The sequence below is a fragment of the Loxodonta africana genome, chromosome 16 (assembly GCF_030014295.1).
Source record: "Loxodonta africana isolate mLoxAfr1 chromosome 16, mLoxAfr1.hap2, whole genome shotgun sequence".
Taxonomy (NCBI): Eukaryota; Metazoa; Chordata; class Mammalia; order Proboscidea; family Elephantidae; genus Loxodonta; species Loxodonta africana.
The window spans coordinates 11,072,526-11,088,691 of NC_087357.1; the positions used below are offsets into that span (position 1 = coordinate 11,072,526).

Sequence of the window (16,166 nt, forward strand, 5' to 3'; positions counted from 1 at the left end):
ATGAGCCTGTCAGGAAACCCAGTTGTGTTGAGTGTGTCCCAAGGAAGTCAGAGGACCTGGGCAGGCCCTGCCCAGCCCTTCCAGAGCCTGAGATCAGGCCCACCAGGGATCCACAGTCAGCCACGCTCACTCAGGCCTCCCTACTCCACTCACATGGCCAGCCTGCCCAGTTGGTGGCATGAGTCCCCTCACGAAGGGAACACCAAGGCTCCGAGGACTGAGATGACCCTTCCAAGGTCACTCAGCCAGAGAACAGCCAAGCATGCTCCAGGTGGCACTCCGCTGACGCTGAGGACAGGCCCTCCGGGCTTCTCAGGAACTCCAGGTACTCCCAGGGCCCTCGAAGGCAATGTTTCCTAGTGCTTACCCAGGGCTGGGATCCAGACCTCCTGCTGGGTGGGCTTCGCCTGGCCCAGTGAGGAATACAGAAATCCCCCTTTCCTAGTCCCAGTGGCCCAGGAGCCTCAGGCAGCACAGGCTGTGGAGTGCCAGAAGTTCGTGTAAGCACAGGCATAGGCTCCCAGATCTTCACACCCCTGGCTCCTATGTGTCCAGGCGGTCATTGTCCCCCAGGGTAGCAGGCTCTGAGAGGGGTTGAGACCTGCTGGGACACTAGGCAGAGCTAGGACTCTGATCTAGGCCTCCCAGCCCCGGACGTGGGCCCTGCCTGCCAGAGCTTCAGATGTGGTTGGAGAGGTGGGACTTGGGGTGTGGAATGTCTTAGGCCATGCCAGGAAAGGACCTCCCACCCTCCCCCAGGTACTGAGTAGAGGTGTTTAACTTGCCTCCAGGCGAGAGAAAGCCTGGTAGAGGCACCCTCTAATGGCCGTCTAGGCCTCAGCGGCGCTTTATCCGCACCACTCTCCTCTGGCTCCAGTGGGTGTGGGGGGCATGACAGTGGAGCCCAGAGGAGCGGAATGTGCCCAGGAATGTCCTGCCACACCCGTCCCCAGCAGGCATGTCTGTGGCCATCTACCCTGCCCAGGCACGCTGGGACATGCTGGCCGTGCTGAGCCAGGGCGAGCCTTGTCCTCACCCCCGCAGGGCTCCACCGGCCAGGGAGGCCCAAGTGGCCGCTCCTTCCTGGGCCCAGGCGCTCTCCTGATGGGACCTTGCATGCTTCAGCCTAGGCTTCTCTAGGGCGCCCCCTGTTGGTACAGTGGGACAGTGACTGGCAGACATTGTACATGACCTCACTTCCGACTCACTGCAGCCCTGCAGCGGCCTTATGTCCCTGTTTACAGATGGGGAGACACTCAAATTGCACAGTGTGCCCCAGGAAATGTGAGTCCCGGTGCAGAGCCAGGCCTCCAACCTTGGCTCCTTTGCAAACGTCCCTTAGCCCAGCCCTTCCCTCCAGGACACAGAAGACTCCAGCCCTGGCCCAGGTGCTCAGACTGGGGGCAGAACCCTCCAGAGCCTGCCAGCCAGCTGAGGGCATGGGGCTCCAGGATGGAGGTGGGTTCCCTCTGCCTGGGGCCAGGAACCTCCCAGAACCTCGTGGGGTGGGAGTGGGTGTCTGAGCTGGGCTGGGAAGGGTGAGGTTTCTCAAGGGAGAGAGGCTTATTGAGAGCACAGTGCAGCCCAGGGAGGGCATCCGGAGCTGCCTTCTCCTCGCAGGATGCTTGCTGTCCCTGTTCCTGCGTTTCCAGGCATATCCAGAGGTCCCTCCAGAGAGTAGCAGTCTGCGTTTGTGTGTGCCGTTTGACACTGACGAAGGCTGACCTGACCTGAGTTTGCTTGAAGTGCGGTCTCACTTTGGGACATTTTATCTGGATTTCCCAGCATCTGGCCTGGGAGAAGACAGAGGTTCTGGTGAGCAGGCATCAGGTGTGTGTATCATCTGCCACCTTCCCCCACTCACCCCCCGCTGGTGGCCCTCTGACCCTGGTAGCTGGGGCCAGTGCTCAGGATGTGTGCGGTTAAGTCCACACCTTCAGTACTGTGGACCCTGGAAGGAGCTGGTGGGGGGTGTTGGACCCCAGCTGCTGGGGGCAGCTCTGGGCCCTGCCTGGACAAGCCTGTTGCTGATGTCAGGTGGGCAGGAGTCTTGACAGACATGGCTGCTGCAGGAGAGACAGAAGCTAACCAGAGAGGGCAGGGTGGGGCCCAGGCGTTCAGAGGCCTTCCAGAAGGGGTAGAGGCAGCGCTTTGTCAACCGAAAGAGGCAGTAGGGGAAGGCTGCGGTGACTGTTTGCTTCCGGAGTTTTCCACCCTGAGGCCCGTTTGGGCAGATAAATCAGTCAGTCGCCCTTCCGCAGCACTTGGCTGGCTTTTCTTGTTATGATTTATGGTTTGTTGTCCAGGAGAAGAGTTTTCCTCCCCAAATTGGAAGGAAATCCCGCTGAGCCTAATGCTCTGAACTTGATCTAGCGTCTCATCTACTCGCCAGGTGTTGGGAAATACGACAGCAGGTGGAAGTGGGGGCCTCCTTGTTCACACACAGCAGAAGTGGGGGTACCTGGCCCACATGTGGGGGCTCCCTGTTCACACAGAAGTGGAGGCTCCTGGCCTACACTTGGGGCTCCATGTTCACACAGCAGAAGTATAGACACCTGGCCCACACGTGTGGGCTCCATGTTCACACAAAAGTATAGACACCTGGCCTACTCATGGGGGTTCCGTGTTCACACAGCAGAAGTACAGACACCTGGCCCACATGTGGGGGCTCTGTGTTCACACAGCAGAAGTATAGATACCTGGCCCACATGTGGGGGCTCTGTGTTCACAAAGCAGAAGTATAGACACCTGGCCCACACGTGGCGGCTCTATGTTCACACAGCAGAAGTGTAGACACCTGGTCCACACGTGGGGGCTCCCTGTTCACACAGAAGTGTAGACACCTGGCCCACATATGGGGGCTCTATGTTCACACAGCATCCCACTGCTCTCCTGCTCCTTCAGGGAGGCAGGTCTCATTTTTGTGAGCCAAGGTCGTGTGCTCTGCCTTGGGTAAGCCATAAAGCCCAGCAGGGTTCTCCCACTGAGCAGTCCTCACTGCGGCATGGGAGCCACTTGAACCTCTCCACAGCAGCAGCACAGTTCCAGGCCATCCACACTCCCTCCCTTGTTCTAGGGAAGGGCTTCCCGCCCCACACAGATGTCCAGGAATTTCCCTCCCTGTGTTCTGTGGAGAAAGACCTGGCAGTCTACTTCTGAAAAAGCAGCCATTGAGAACCCTATGGGGCACAGTTCTACTCTGACACATGTGAGTAAGCTTTGACTCATTGGCAACTGGTTGATGGAAGGTGTCCTGCCCCGTGCAGGTGTCCAGCAGGTGCCTGGTTCCGTGAGTCCCTCATGGTCAGCCCCTCCCCACGTTGTCCTGGCCTCGGCTCGCGTGGAACTCACATTGAATGTGGTGATTATCGAGCGTGGGAGCTTAGCCTGCTGGGTTTTCTTGTCCACACCATCTTGCTTAGTGCCATTTTGAAAAATGCATAAGCTTTGTTCTTATCAATAAAAAGAAAAGAAGAGTTGAAAAGAACTTTGGTGGCGAAATATCAGAAATACTTAACGTGCAGATTGGGGGGCGGGTTCTTTTTTTGGAAAATTGCAAGTGATCAGTTGAGTAAGAGTTTGACCTGAGTTATTCTTTTCTAACTTAGTGTCATCATTTCTAACCTAGTGTCCCCTCCTCTTAAAACACACATTTTATTTTTAGAAAGTGCGTTCTCATGATTGGAAAATTAAAACTAAATACAGTGTAAATTCTTGCCTCCTCTGTCCTCTCCCCCAGGACCTCAAGTGAATTGTTTTGTTTCTCAGAATCCTTCCAGAGTTTATGTAAATTCAGGCAACTGGGAATTTCTATTCTTATTTTTTTCTCATTTCTTATACAAAGGATAGCGTGGTATACACACCGCTTCTGCACCTTGCTTTTTAAAATAGTAAACCCTTCAGGTGTTTCTACATCAGATCAGGGCTACCACCTCCTTGTTTCCATCTTTTCACATATTTAAATGTGGTTTGTATGTCTTTTTCTGTGGTCATTTGCTTTTCAAAAAAAATTGCTTTGTTGGTCTTTTTCTTCTCAATTGTTTACTGGGAAGATTAATTTTTGCCTGTGAGATGAGTTGCAAGTATTTATGTATAATTCGTTCTCTGTCTTTTGACTTTTTTTTTTGGCATTTTTTAATAGCTTTATTGAGTCATAATTCACACACACACAATCCACTCACTTCAAGTATACAACTAACAGTGGTTTTTAGTATATTCACAGAGTTGTGAAACCATCACCACAATCAATTTTAGAACATTTTCATCACCCTGGAAGGAGACCCTACATCCCATATCCATTAGCAGTTACTCTTTATCCCCCTCTAAACCACCATTTCCCCAGCCCCTGGCAACCACTAATCTACTTTCTGCTTCTTAGAGATTGCCCTGTTCTGGGTATTTCATAGATGGGATCATGCAGTATGTGGCCTCCTGTGTCGGGCTTAATTCACTTAGCATGTTTTCAAGGTTTGTCCACTTTGTAACATGTATCAGTTGTTGTTGTTGGGTACTGTCAAGCTGGCCCCCACTGTGTGGCAACTCCATGCACAGCGAACAAAACACTGCACAGACCTGTGCCATCCCCATGATCGGTTGTGGTTTGGACCATTGTGATCTATGGGGTTCTCACTGGCCGATTTTCCGAAGCAGATTGCCAGGCCTTTCTTCCTAGTCTATCTTAGTCTGGAAGCTCCACTGAGATCTGTTCAACATCATAGCCACACACAAGCCTCCATGGACAGACAGTTTGAGGAACTGACAACTTTTTCCAGAGTGGCTACGCCAATTTACAATCCTGGTGCTTTTAGCATTTTTTGGTATGCATGCATTTTTTAATCAAATTTATCCATTTTTCTCTTTTATGGCTTCTGGATTTTGAGTCTTAAAAAGGCCTTTCTGCCCTAAAATTATGAGGGAATTCTCTTATGTTTCCTTCTAGTACTTGTATGGTTTTATTTTGAACCCTTTGGTCTGTGGTGTGAATATGGAGCCGGCCTTATTTTTTTCTCATATGGCTACCCGGTTGTTCAGTACCATTTCCTGAAAACTCCGTCACTTCCTGTCTGCTCTAAGATTCTGCCTTTATCATATACTAAACGGCGTATTTCAGAACAGTCTCTTCTGTTTCATTAGCCTCTCTGTGTACTCATGGACTAGCATACTGTTTTAATGATCAAGGCTTTATGATATGTTTTAACGTTTGGTTGGGCTACTCCTCCTTGTTCTTTATAGACTAATCTTGTTGGTTTATTTTTCTATAGAAACTTTTGAGAATCTGCTTGTCTAAAGACGGGGAGGGGGGCTGGTTGCTGTTGGTGTGTTAAATTGAGATCGTATTAAAATTATAAATCAGCTTAGGAAAATTTGCCACTTTTTGATGTTGAATCATTCTAAGACACAGTACATCGCTGTCTTTGTTCAAGCCAAGTATTGTGTTCTTTAAAGTTTTCTTACTACCGGTTTTACGCAGCTCTTGTAAGTTCATTCCTAGATATATTACCTTTTGCTTTGCTAGTGTATCTTCTCGCTCTTGAAAGCAGGTTTTCGTTAAAAAGGGCAGTTGGGTTTGACTGTCTGTAGTGTAGGTTCTGTGCCCAAAGCTGAGCTCCCCACCCCTTTCTATGCATATATGTGTCCAGAGACAAGCCACGCACCTTCCCCCAGCCCAGGCCCTGAGGGATGGGCAGGGGGCAGGCAGAGGGAGCACGGCCTGCCTAGCACCATCCTGGGCCTACTGGTCTCCTTACACTTGATCCACCAGACAATTCATGAGCCTCACTGGGCAGATGAGGAAACCGAGGCTCGGAGGTTTAGTGATTTGCCGAGGTCCTCCCCTCAGGCACCGCTGAGCTCGATGCCAGCCCTTCTGCGCTGTCCTGCCCTGAGGACCACAGGCTTTCCTGAGCAAATCAAGCATCTGCGCGATTTGGGGCAAGTTCCGTCCCCTCCCTCAGCTTCAGTCTCTCCATCTGCAAAATGAGGTTGTAAAACTTGTCAGCCATTTGCTCTCTTTTCCAGAAAGGTCTCTTCCCCCCAGTGTGTCCTCTGTGGAAGCCCGTATCTAGAGCAGAGGCAGGAGCTGCTGGGCAGCTGAGAAGGCCCAGTGTTCCGCAGCCCCATCTCCCTGGCCCTGACGGGGCCCTCAGGCACCCTGTTCCAGGCAGCAGAACAGAAACAGTATGTGCAATGCCCTCTGCCGGCCCCGGGCCCAAGTCTGCACCCCAGTCCTATGCAGAAGCTGTCCCCACACCGACGTTGCATGCACCCTGGCCTGCCTTGCCCAGGACTACGGCCACGGCTGCTCATGACCTGGGCGTCCCGCCAGAGCCCTGTGTGCTTTGGAAAGGTCCCTGGACTGTTGTTAAGTGAAGAATTCTCTTCACGCCAAGATGAGAGCCAGGTGGTCTCCCAAGTCCTGTCCTGATTGTACGCTGGCTGGAACACACACCACAGAAACAAAATGTTTGTTCTCCATTGGGAGGGAGGCCCTTGGCATCGGCTGCCATGCCGTCTGTGTTGGGCAGGCCATCTGCCACCCAAACCTGGTGCAGTAGGAATATCTGCCACAAGGCGGCCTGTGGGGCACGAGCAGAGGGGCCTAGGCTTTTGGGTGCCTGGGCATGGGCTGCCTAGGAACTGACTCCTTCCCAGCATCCAGGGACCACAGGTCATTTCCCACGTGGTCCCTCTCCAGCTGGGCCACAGGCCGCAGAGGTACCAGACAGAGCCATACTTCGCAGACAATACAATGGAAGGGGCTGGAGTTGTGTAGCATGGGGACCCTAGAAAACCATCAGAGCAGAGACAGCCCAGGCAGGCCAGCTGGGGTGGGAGACTAGACAGCAGTGGCTTCTTGACTGGGCCAAGGATTTCGGAAACTTGGGGTGAGTCTTTATCCCTTCTAAGCGCCACCACTGCCAGGCACAGGGCCTGCTCGCCCTGGATGGAGTTGGGCCCTCTAGTCTGTCTCTGACCAGCCTGAGCTCCAGGGTAGGTGGGGGCTGACCTGTCGGCATGTGGTAGATGCTCAGCAGACATCACCGGCCCCTGCAGAGTGAGCTGAGGACCAGCTTCACAGGGGGCAGGAGCATCCCCATAGCTTACAGGCCCATCCTTCTATCTTTCAGACTTCACTGACCCACCGGGCACAGCTTGATCCCGGAATCTTCCATCGGGGAGCCTTGAGCATCCAGCAGCAAATCATGCTGGGCACTGGGTCCCGGAGGCGTCCCTGGGCGATTCCTACTTTCCAGCCTCAGCAGCCTGGCTTTCCCCACCTGGGCCTTGCGGCTGGCATTTCCCTTATTCCTGAGGATAGGGAGCAGGCCCGACTTGAAAGGGCTACCTCTTTCTGGGTCCAGAAGCGAGTGTTCCACAGAAACAGGCTGCATGGGGTACCATCTCTTTCTGGGGAGGCCTTTACCACGGCCCAGGCGAGCCACTGACCTTCCAGCTCGGGAAGTGGGGCTAGGAAGATAAGGTGCCCGGTGGGAGGGGCACAGCCTTCCGAGGGGAGGGGCCTGCAGCAAGCCATTGAGGGGAGAGTTGACCGTGCCAGCCGTGCTCAGGGCCTCCCCAACCCTTGTAGGGTACCCAGTTGACCCACAGCCCTGACGCAGGGCAGCCTGGAAGGAAAGATGCTCTTGTCACCAGGACTCCTCCAGCCCCAGGGTCCAGGGCCTCACAGCTTCCTGCAAGAGAATGTGGCCTGCATGCAAAATGCAGATTTCCCAACGATTGATTCGCATAGGAAACCCTGGTAGCGTAGTGGCTGCTAACCAAAGGGTCCACAGTTCGAATCCTCCAGGTGCTCCTTGGAAACTCTATGGGTTAGTTCTATCCTGTCCTATAGGGTCACTGTGAGTCAGAATCGACTCAACGGCACTGGGTTTGGTTTAGTTTGGGTTAGCATAGGCCAAAAATACGCTTTCGTTTCTCTTCTGAGATAGTTAAAAACTCAGGAAACCGAGTGCCTCCTTGTCTCGGTGGTTTTAGTGCCGGCTTCCAATACATGTGACTTAGGAACGTTCTAGACCATAAGCCGTTCTCATGGCCTGGTGCTTTTTGATACTTGGAGAGTTGTCTCCTGAATGCCTCTGTTTGGGGAGGACCAGTAACTCCCCCACACAAATCCAGACACCTGAAGTGGAAGGGTCCCCAAATCCCCCCACCTTTCCCCACTCTCCTGACTGGCGCAGACCTGAGCCAGGGCACGGGGACACTGGTGGGGGGCGGGGGGACAAAAAAGGAGGATGGCCCAGCCTGGGGCCAAATAAGGGCTGGGACAAGGGCACCCAGGGGGACACTGCTCTGGCTGTCTGGACTCGGGGTCTTCCATGCAGCTCCGTGGTCTGGTTGGTGAATCTCGTCACCAGCAAACCATGGATGCCTGTGCACCCCGCTCCCTGATACTCCTCAAAGGCACTTGGTCCTTGGTTGTAGAGCCAGCGCTACCACTGGTGGAGAACTTCAGCGACAGCGAAAACAAGGCCCCTCAACAAGTCAGATGAACGGCGCCTAAGCCCCAGCCTGGCCTGGCAGTTACATCTTTCTCTGCAGGGAAGCTGCGGGCCTCAGGCTGTGGCTCCAAGGAACCATGGGGTGCGGGGGGAGAAATGTGTGCACTGGGTTGACCAGGCCTCATGACTTTTCGCACAGCCCAGGGCTCCTGTGGGGGCAGGTGGGTCAGCAACAGGGATGCCCAGTGAGGCAGCGTCACCATCCTACCTGGTGGGCCAGTCCTTCGCTCATCAGCCCTGGTGCTGCCTCCCTAGAGACCCTGCAGCGCCTCGGCCTTTACCTTCCTCAGCTCATCCAAAGATTCCACATACAACAAGCCCATCAGAATAGGTTCTTTCAGGGTTTTCAGGAGCAGTGAGTCCCCTTCCACCAGAGAGAGGGTGCCCTGTATTTTCTACGTGTGAGCCTATATCAAGCAGCTTGCTCAAGTGTCAGTGGTGGTTGTCTTCAGTCCAGAGTGACAGGCCAGCACTAGCCATTGGCAGGACAGGGCCCTGGGGAAGCACTGTGATCTTAGCATCAGGAGCCTGCCGTTCGAGAAGTGGTAGGGGCTTCCCAGGGCTCCCCAGGCCCCACATCCTGCCCCTGCCCTCCAGGCACATCCCTTTCCATGCTCTGGGGGAGGACCACATGGCAGAGGTCCTGTCGGGAGTCTCTGGGGCACCCCTCATCGTCCCGCCCTCAGTCCCACTGCCGCTGGCCCAAATTCCAGCAGGGACGCCTGGCTGGGGCTCTTTGTGAGAGAGGAGGCCAAATTTTGTGCTCTGCGCGACAGCAAGCGGGTCACTGACTCCATTGCACACGCTGGGCCTGCCCCCTTGTCCTCCAGCGCCCCGAGCAGGACTGGCACACATGGTGGCACTGAGCATACCCATGACACGGTGCAGTCACTCACTGGCAGGCCCGTCTTCTCTTCAGGCCCACAGAGGCCGCCAGCGCTGGGCAGTGGGAATCAATCAGCTTTGCTGCCTCTCCAGAGCCCACAGGACAGCCAGGGACCATCACTGCCTCTTCCAGACAAGGGATCTATGGCCTGGGGCACCGAGTGCCCTACAGGAGCCAGTCTGGGGCCCAGCCCTCAACCCACGGAGTGGCGCAGCCATCACAGTGCCCATTGAGGAACTGCCAGCTGACTCCACCCAGAAAACCAGCACCTTTGGGGCGGGCTTCCTGGGTGGTTATGATGTGCACTGGTTTTAGGACATCAACTGAGCCCTTCTACCCCCATCCCAGTGTACCCACTGCCCCAAGTTCTCTGCATCAGCTCTATGTCCTCGTCATTGTTAGGTGTCGTCAGTCATTTCCAACTCCATATTACAGAGTGGAACTGCCCCTGTAGGGTTTCCAAGGCTGTGATCTTTATGGAAGCAGACTGCCACATCTTTTTCTCGCAGGAGAGCCGCCGGTGGGTTCAAACCGCTGACCTTTCCGTTAGCAGCTGAGTGCTTAACCACTGTGTCACCAGGGCTCCTTAATAGCTGTACAGTGTTCCTTTTCCAGATTACATACTTTAACCAGTATCGTGCATCCTACGTTTTTTCTTAAGATAAAAATCCTAGAAGTGGAATTACTGAATCAAGGGGTCTGATACATTTTTACAAATTACCCTTTAGAAAGGTGTACACCAACCTTTATGAGCATGTCTGTTTCATTGCAAGCTCTGTGAAACATACCAAAATAAAAACACGAACGGGGTTTTAGTGTTTTTTTTTTTTTTTGCTGTTTGTCAGGTGAATAAGTGAATTTTCGATGTCTGTATTGGCACAGAGGTTTATGTGCTCCTTGGCCAGGGGTATTTCTCCGTGTGGGAGCTGCTGGCGGACCCTGGCCCAGACGGTGGTGGAGGCCAGGATTGGGGTGGTGGCCTGGCTCTGTGGGGCATGCAGTCCTTGGGTTCTGGAAGGAGAGTGGCCCTCAGCAGCCTGTGTGTATGCTTCTTTACAGAACTGTGAGACCTTCAGCAGCCTCAGCTGCCTGAGCACCGGGATGGAGGACTGTGGCCCCCCAAGCCCCTTCACCCTCCATGCCGGCAGCACCCGCTCCTGGACCACCTTGCTCTCAGCCTCCTCTGCTGGCACTGGGGGCAGGACCCCGGCCGGCACCCCAGTCCTCCAGCCACCACCCCATTCCTTCGATGAGCATCTTGCCAGCAAAGAGGAGCTGTCCTGCGAGGATGCGGATGGCTGTGCCCTGGACGAGGACTGCGGCCGGAGGGAGGAGCCAACCTTGGCCTGGCGGGACTGCAGGGCGGCAGGGAGTGGCCTCTGCTCCCTGGACGGCGAGTTGGACATTGAGCAGATAGAGAAAAACTAGGGCCATGGGCCCTGGCTGGGCAGGGGATGCGTCAGGATCCACGGCCTCCGTCTGGGCACCAGGTGGGCGCGCAGAGGGCAGGGAGCCTCACTCCTGGGCCTGACGCAAGTTTCCCTGAAAGGCGTCAGGCCCAGAGGAGTCAGCCTTCTGCCCCTATGAGTGCTGATCAGTCCCCACCGCCCCGCATCCCCGCGCTGACCTGGCCCAGCCACCGTGGAATGTACCAGCCTCTCATCATGGACTTGGGTCCATGCAACTACTGTAGCCGACAGAGCAGCTTTGGGTTTGGGTCTTTTTTACCCCATTCTTCTCATGGGACGTTGACCGTGAGCACCCCAACACCCTGCGCTGGCTTTTGTGTCATTTCCCAGCCTATCTCAGGGCTGGGCCAGTGCTGCCTGGCTGTGTCCGGGGCTGCTCAGCCTCTGCTCAGGTTCCGTCTGGGGAGTCAGCCACGGCTTCTCTTATTCCCTTTCATTCTGTGCCTTCTCTCCCAGGTCTCCCCGCTTCAGCTAGGGGTGGTTTGGGAGATGCTTCCTTCTATAGTAACACCAGAACCATTTGGCCTTAATTCCAAGGGTGGGAGGCAGAGTTCCTGGGTGCCAGGGCCCAGCCTACCAAGGCTGGGGAGCAAGCAACCTGGGGGGCTTGTTAGAGGCTGTCCACTTTGGGGGGAAATTTGGTGCAACTGTTTACTGGAAGGACAGGCCCACTCCCAGCTCCTGGGCAGCACACTGCCATGGTGTGAGAGCCCCACCTGTGGCCCCGTAGCCAGAGGCAGGCTGTTTTCCTGCTCCTGCTAGGGGTCACTTCAGCAGGGTCGGTGGATGGTGGCCATTCTCCATGGCTAGCCAGTCACCAGGTACCAGCTCAGTCAATCCAGGGCGCCCTCCTGAAAAGCTCTCAGGATGCTCTGCCCATGTCAGGGCTGGGGGGGTCTGTGGAGAGGCCTTGGGGCGGGGGGCCCAGGATGGGGTGGCCTCTGGCTAGCCCTTCCCCGAGTATTAAAAGCACATTTTCCTTTGTTCTTGGGCTTAATCAAGGTGTACCCCCCAACTCAAGACAAGCCCCCCTTTCTCACTGCAGGGAGGAGAGTATTTCTGCATGCTGCTTCCCTGCTGTAGCCCAGGCCCCCACCTGCAGACCCCGCGGCCTCCACAGCTCGGCCTGCAGACACTCCACAGGGCTCTGCTGTCCGGGAACTTGGCTTTTGGCTAACCGGGCATCTCCGCAGACAATAGCAGTTGGGCAACCTGACCAGCGAGTGGCTAAAAATAACCAGTGTGCCCCTGGAGGGCACTGACACCTGATACAGGCCCTTCTGGAGTCCCTTTGCTCCTGCTCACTTCCGCTGACGAGAGCTCCTCCATCCCACAGGCTGAGGACCCACGTCCTCACCTTCTTTTTCCTAAAGAAGACCCTGTTGGGGAAACTGCTTTTATCTCTGCTTTTTACTACATCAGAAGGGTGGCATCTCAGAGTTGCCTCTTAAAGTCAGCCCCCAGTCCAGTGGCTCAAAGGCATGTTGAAAATCTCAGGCAGGGGGGCCTGGGCAGGTGCCTCTGTGCTGTGGCCTCCAGCAGGAAGACAGGGCTCCCACTGAGGCACGTCCACGTGGGACCCTGGACAGCCAAACCAGGGAGCAGGTGGCCCTGTGGACAGGGTCATCTCCCTCGTCACCCACCGTTCTTAGAGCAGGCCCAGAGGAGGGGGTGGTGGTGGGTGGGCCTGAGAGAACATGCTGGGCTGGTCCTCCTGGCCTCCAGGGCGCTTATAGGCCCAAGGCAGGGTCCTGGCCCTTTCCAGCACTCAGCTGTTCTTGGCTGTTCCTGCCCCCCAGAGCTCGTAGCCCACAATAGTAACCAGGGGGGAGAAGGCGTGTCCTTCTGCTCAGAGAAACAACGGCCCTTCAGTGGTTTCGTTGTTTTGATGGGAGTAGACCCCATCTGGAAAGTGCTCCCACACCGCCCAGAGGGCCTGTGCACGTGTTCTGGACTCTGGGCACCAGGAGGTCCCCTCCGGGGCAGCAGCCCCCAGCAGGGGAGTCCTGTGGACAAGACTGTGCAGGAGTCCCACCTTTGTCAGGGCGCTACCTTCCACAGCTGACTCCCCGGAGCCCCTCCTCTGAGGGCCCAAGAGGAGGCTCACAGCCCCGAGGGCAGTGTGTTGGGCCCTCCGCCTGCCCGGGTGTGACCTGTGCACACAGTCCCCACACTCACCCCAAAGAGCTGGGCCTGGCCGGGGCCAGGGTGCCTACGGTTTACAGGATCGCAGACCCTCTTGCCTTACCGTGGCCACGGGGGGTGGGGGGGGTGGGGAGGGCAGGTTTGTGCTGACAACACACACGGATTTTCATTCTCAGAAAGCCTTACTTTTCAACAAAGTTTTTGTAGCAGAAAAGTTTTGTGAATTTGTATGCCGAAAGAAAATTTAAATAAAGGAAAAAATCTACGTTAAAAAGAAAACAAACCCAGATTTCCACACAGGTCTCCTAGTGGGAGGCGGGTGTGGATTTCCAGGGTTGGCTGTCTGCAGGGAGCGTCGTCAGTGCAGTGCGGGACCGCGGGCGGTCACCTGACCAGGCAGTGACAGGCTTGGCTTGAGCCGCCTTGGGAAGGCTGTCTCGGCGGGGACGGTGCCGCATCTCACCGTGTGCACACAGGGTCAATGAAAACCCTGCCTCTTTCCACCCCAGCCTGCGTCAAGGTCTTGCTGTAGCCTAGGTAGGGTAGTCCTCTTCTAGCATAGTCTCTTTGGCAGACAAGTTGTGTTTTCTGTGCGTCAAGAGGCATCCCGGGGCCTCAGGTGACTGCCAGGAGGCCTGCGAGGGCCGTGTCGGGCTGTTCCGACTCCTGTGTCACCCTGGTGAGAGGGGTGGTGGCCGGAGCATGTGGAGCTGGGACAGCTGCCGGGGCCCCACTGCGCCTGGGCGGTGATGCCACAGACAGCCGACATGGGCCTGCCATGACTCTTGCACTAGGCCAGCTCTAGTCTCAGGAATTTGCTTGTTACTTTTACTGTGTAAATAAACCTCCTGGTTCCATACCTGACACAGGGAGTGGCTGTGTGCTTTTTGTGGAGGCAACAAACGCTGGCCCCTCTGCCCACCCGAGCGTTGCTCTGGGTGGGGGCCAGAGCCTGAACCCTTGGCCGCCAGCGAGCCTCAGGGTTAATGTCTGAAATGGGGATGACAGACATCTCAGAGCTATCAAGAAGCTCTAGTGCTGGACAGTGGTGGCCATGCAGTGTGTGGTTGGGGGCCCTTCTAGAGGCCGGCAGAGGGGGTGGCATGTGTATGACGAACAATGTGAAACCCACATGAAGTTGTTTGTTTCAGATTACTAAGTGAGCACAATTAAGCCTGTGCATGCCGTGCTTACGGTGAATGTACCCCTGTCTGTGTTGGGGGGGAGGAGCCAGGGGACCCCAGGACAGCAGAGCAGAGACAGCCCCTCCATGCAGTTTCTGGGTCAGGAGCGGGCAATGGAGTCTGCTTTTCCCAGAGCCCTTGTGAGTGCCTCGCTCAGTCCTCAAGGCCTTGCACCTGTTTGTTCCAGGCCATGGGGTGGCCATCTGCCACCAATCCACCAGGTAGCTGAGGAGGTGGTGGTGCAGGCCGGCTGCCCATGAGGGGAGCACGGTGAGGGTGCGAGAGCATGCAGCCCACCTGTGCATATTCCTGGGTACATCCCCACTCATGCCTGGCCCTCCAGATCAGGGCCTGGTTAGCCAAGCTCAGGAGGAGCAGAACGGCTGATCGCCCTCTAGGACAGGTGAGGGCATGTGTTTGGAGGTAACAGGCGCAGGGGGCTTCCATGACTCCCCAAGGGTAGGGCCAGACTTCAGCCCCCAAAGAATCGTTTCCTATCTTAAGAGGACACCAGTGCCCAGGTACACCCCAGAAGTCACAGCCCCCAGGGCCATCACAGGCCACTCCCATTGCAGGAGCTCAGGGGAGTTTGGGGGCAGCATAGTGGAGGGTACTAGAAGGGGCATGGGAAGTGGTGAGCTGCCTCTTAGCCTTGGGTGAGTCAGTTTCTCTCTGTGTACCTCAGTTTCTTCATCTGTAAAATGGGGCAAATGATAACACCCATCTCCTTCCACCCCTGCAGCTCTGAGGGCTGCCTTGTTCTCTGCCCAGACCCAGCAGGGGTCTTCACCCCAGGAGCTGCCCTCTGACACCCCACCCTCCCCATCCCACTCCTGGGACAGCCCCTGAAAGGGGCTAAGCCTGTCCAGGGAGAGAGAACCATTCTCCTTTTTAAGAGGGATAGACTCCTGACAGGAGGGCAAAGGAGAGACAAGGTCAACCAGACCCACAGGACACACCGAGCCAGACACTACAGTTGTATCCCCGTCCTGTGCCCCACAGGGCTGGTGACCACAGCCTGTGCCTGCCTGGTGAGCCTGACTTGTCACTCTCTGATAAGCCGCAGTTCGGGGACTCGGTCAAGGAGTGAGCAATGTGCACCTCATCCCACCGATGGCCAGGCGCCTCCTCCCTCACATGCCAATGGCACCCACCCAGCCAAGCTGGTCGGTGGCCTGCCCAGCAAGGCCACACATCCCCATCTGCCTGGGCCACCGTGTAGGGGACACAGGTTTCAGCACCCAAGGCTTGATCCCCGTCCGCCTCAGTGCAGTGGAATCCTCGGACCAGGGCCCACGACTTCTGTTTCAAGACATCATATCCCAAGACTTACCAACAGCTTCTGAGTTGGTTTAAAGGAGAAACAGAGCAATCAAATTATCCAGCCAGCTGATGGCTTTTGAAACCCAAGATGTAGATTGGGAGTGAATTTGGTCCCAGAGGCCTCTAGGGGAAGGCCACCTTGCACCCTGGTCTGGAGACTGCTGCCCGCCACGCCAGGCCACGGCTGCCCCATGGGAAGAGCAGTGCCAGCCTCTGCCCAGGGGGGCCTAGGTTAGCTCCCTGCCTCTCTGGCCTCAGTTTCCCCTTCTGTTAGACAAGGGCTGGAGCAAGAGGCGACTCAGTGTTCAAGCACATGGAGGGCCAGGGAGGGGTGCCTGAGCCCCTGCCCTCCTCCCCACATGGGCCCTTCCCAGAAGTCAAAGCCCAAGTTGGCCGCTGTTCAAAGGCAGTTTATCTAACCATGAGCTTCCTCCTCCTGCATACACTGGTCATGACACATTCACTCCTGTCAAGTTATAAAGTGCCCTCTGGGATGCAGCCTCGATGCCACAGGTTAAAATGCCAGCTGAGGAAGCCGGTGGTCTTGGGGATAAGGGAGGTGGGGGGCTGGGGTTGTCTGGGTGGGTGGGCAGAGTGCTAGAGAGCCACTGGGCATTGGTGGGGGGTGGGGGTGGGCAGG

At 55.9% G+C, this 16,166-nt stretch overlaps 1 protein-coding gene across 1 annotated transcript in view; it reads left to right on the forward strand.

Moving 5' to 3' along the window:
- FAM53B (family with sequence similarity 53 member B) overlaps window positions 1–16,077 on the forward strand; it is a 77,517-nt gene extending 61,440 nt beyond the window's left edge. Inside the window, exon 4 of the mRNA XM_010599225.3 lies at window positions 10,465–16,077. Within this exon, the coding sequence (XP_010597527.1) occupies window positions 10,465–10,833 (369 nt within the window). The 3' untranslated portion in view covers window positions 10,834–16,077. The remainder of the gene's footprint in view (window positions 1–10,464) is intronic.
- The last annotated feature ends 89 nt before the right edge of the window (window positions 16,078–16,166 follow it).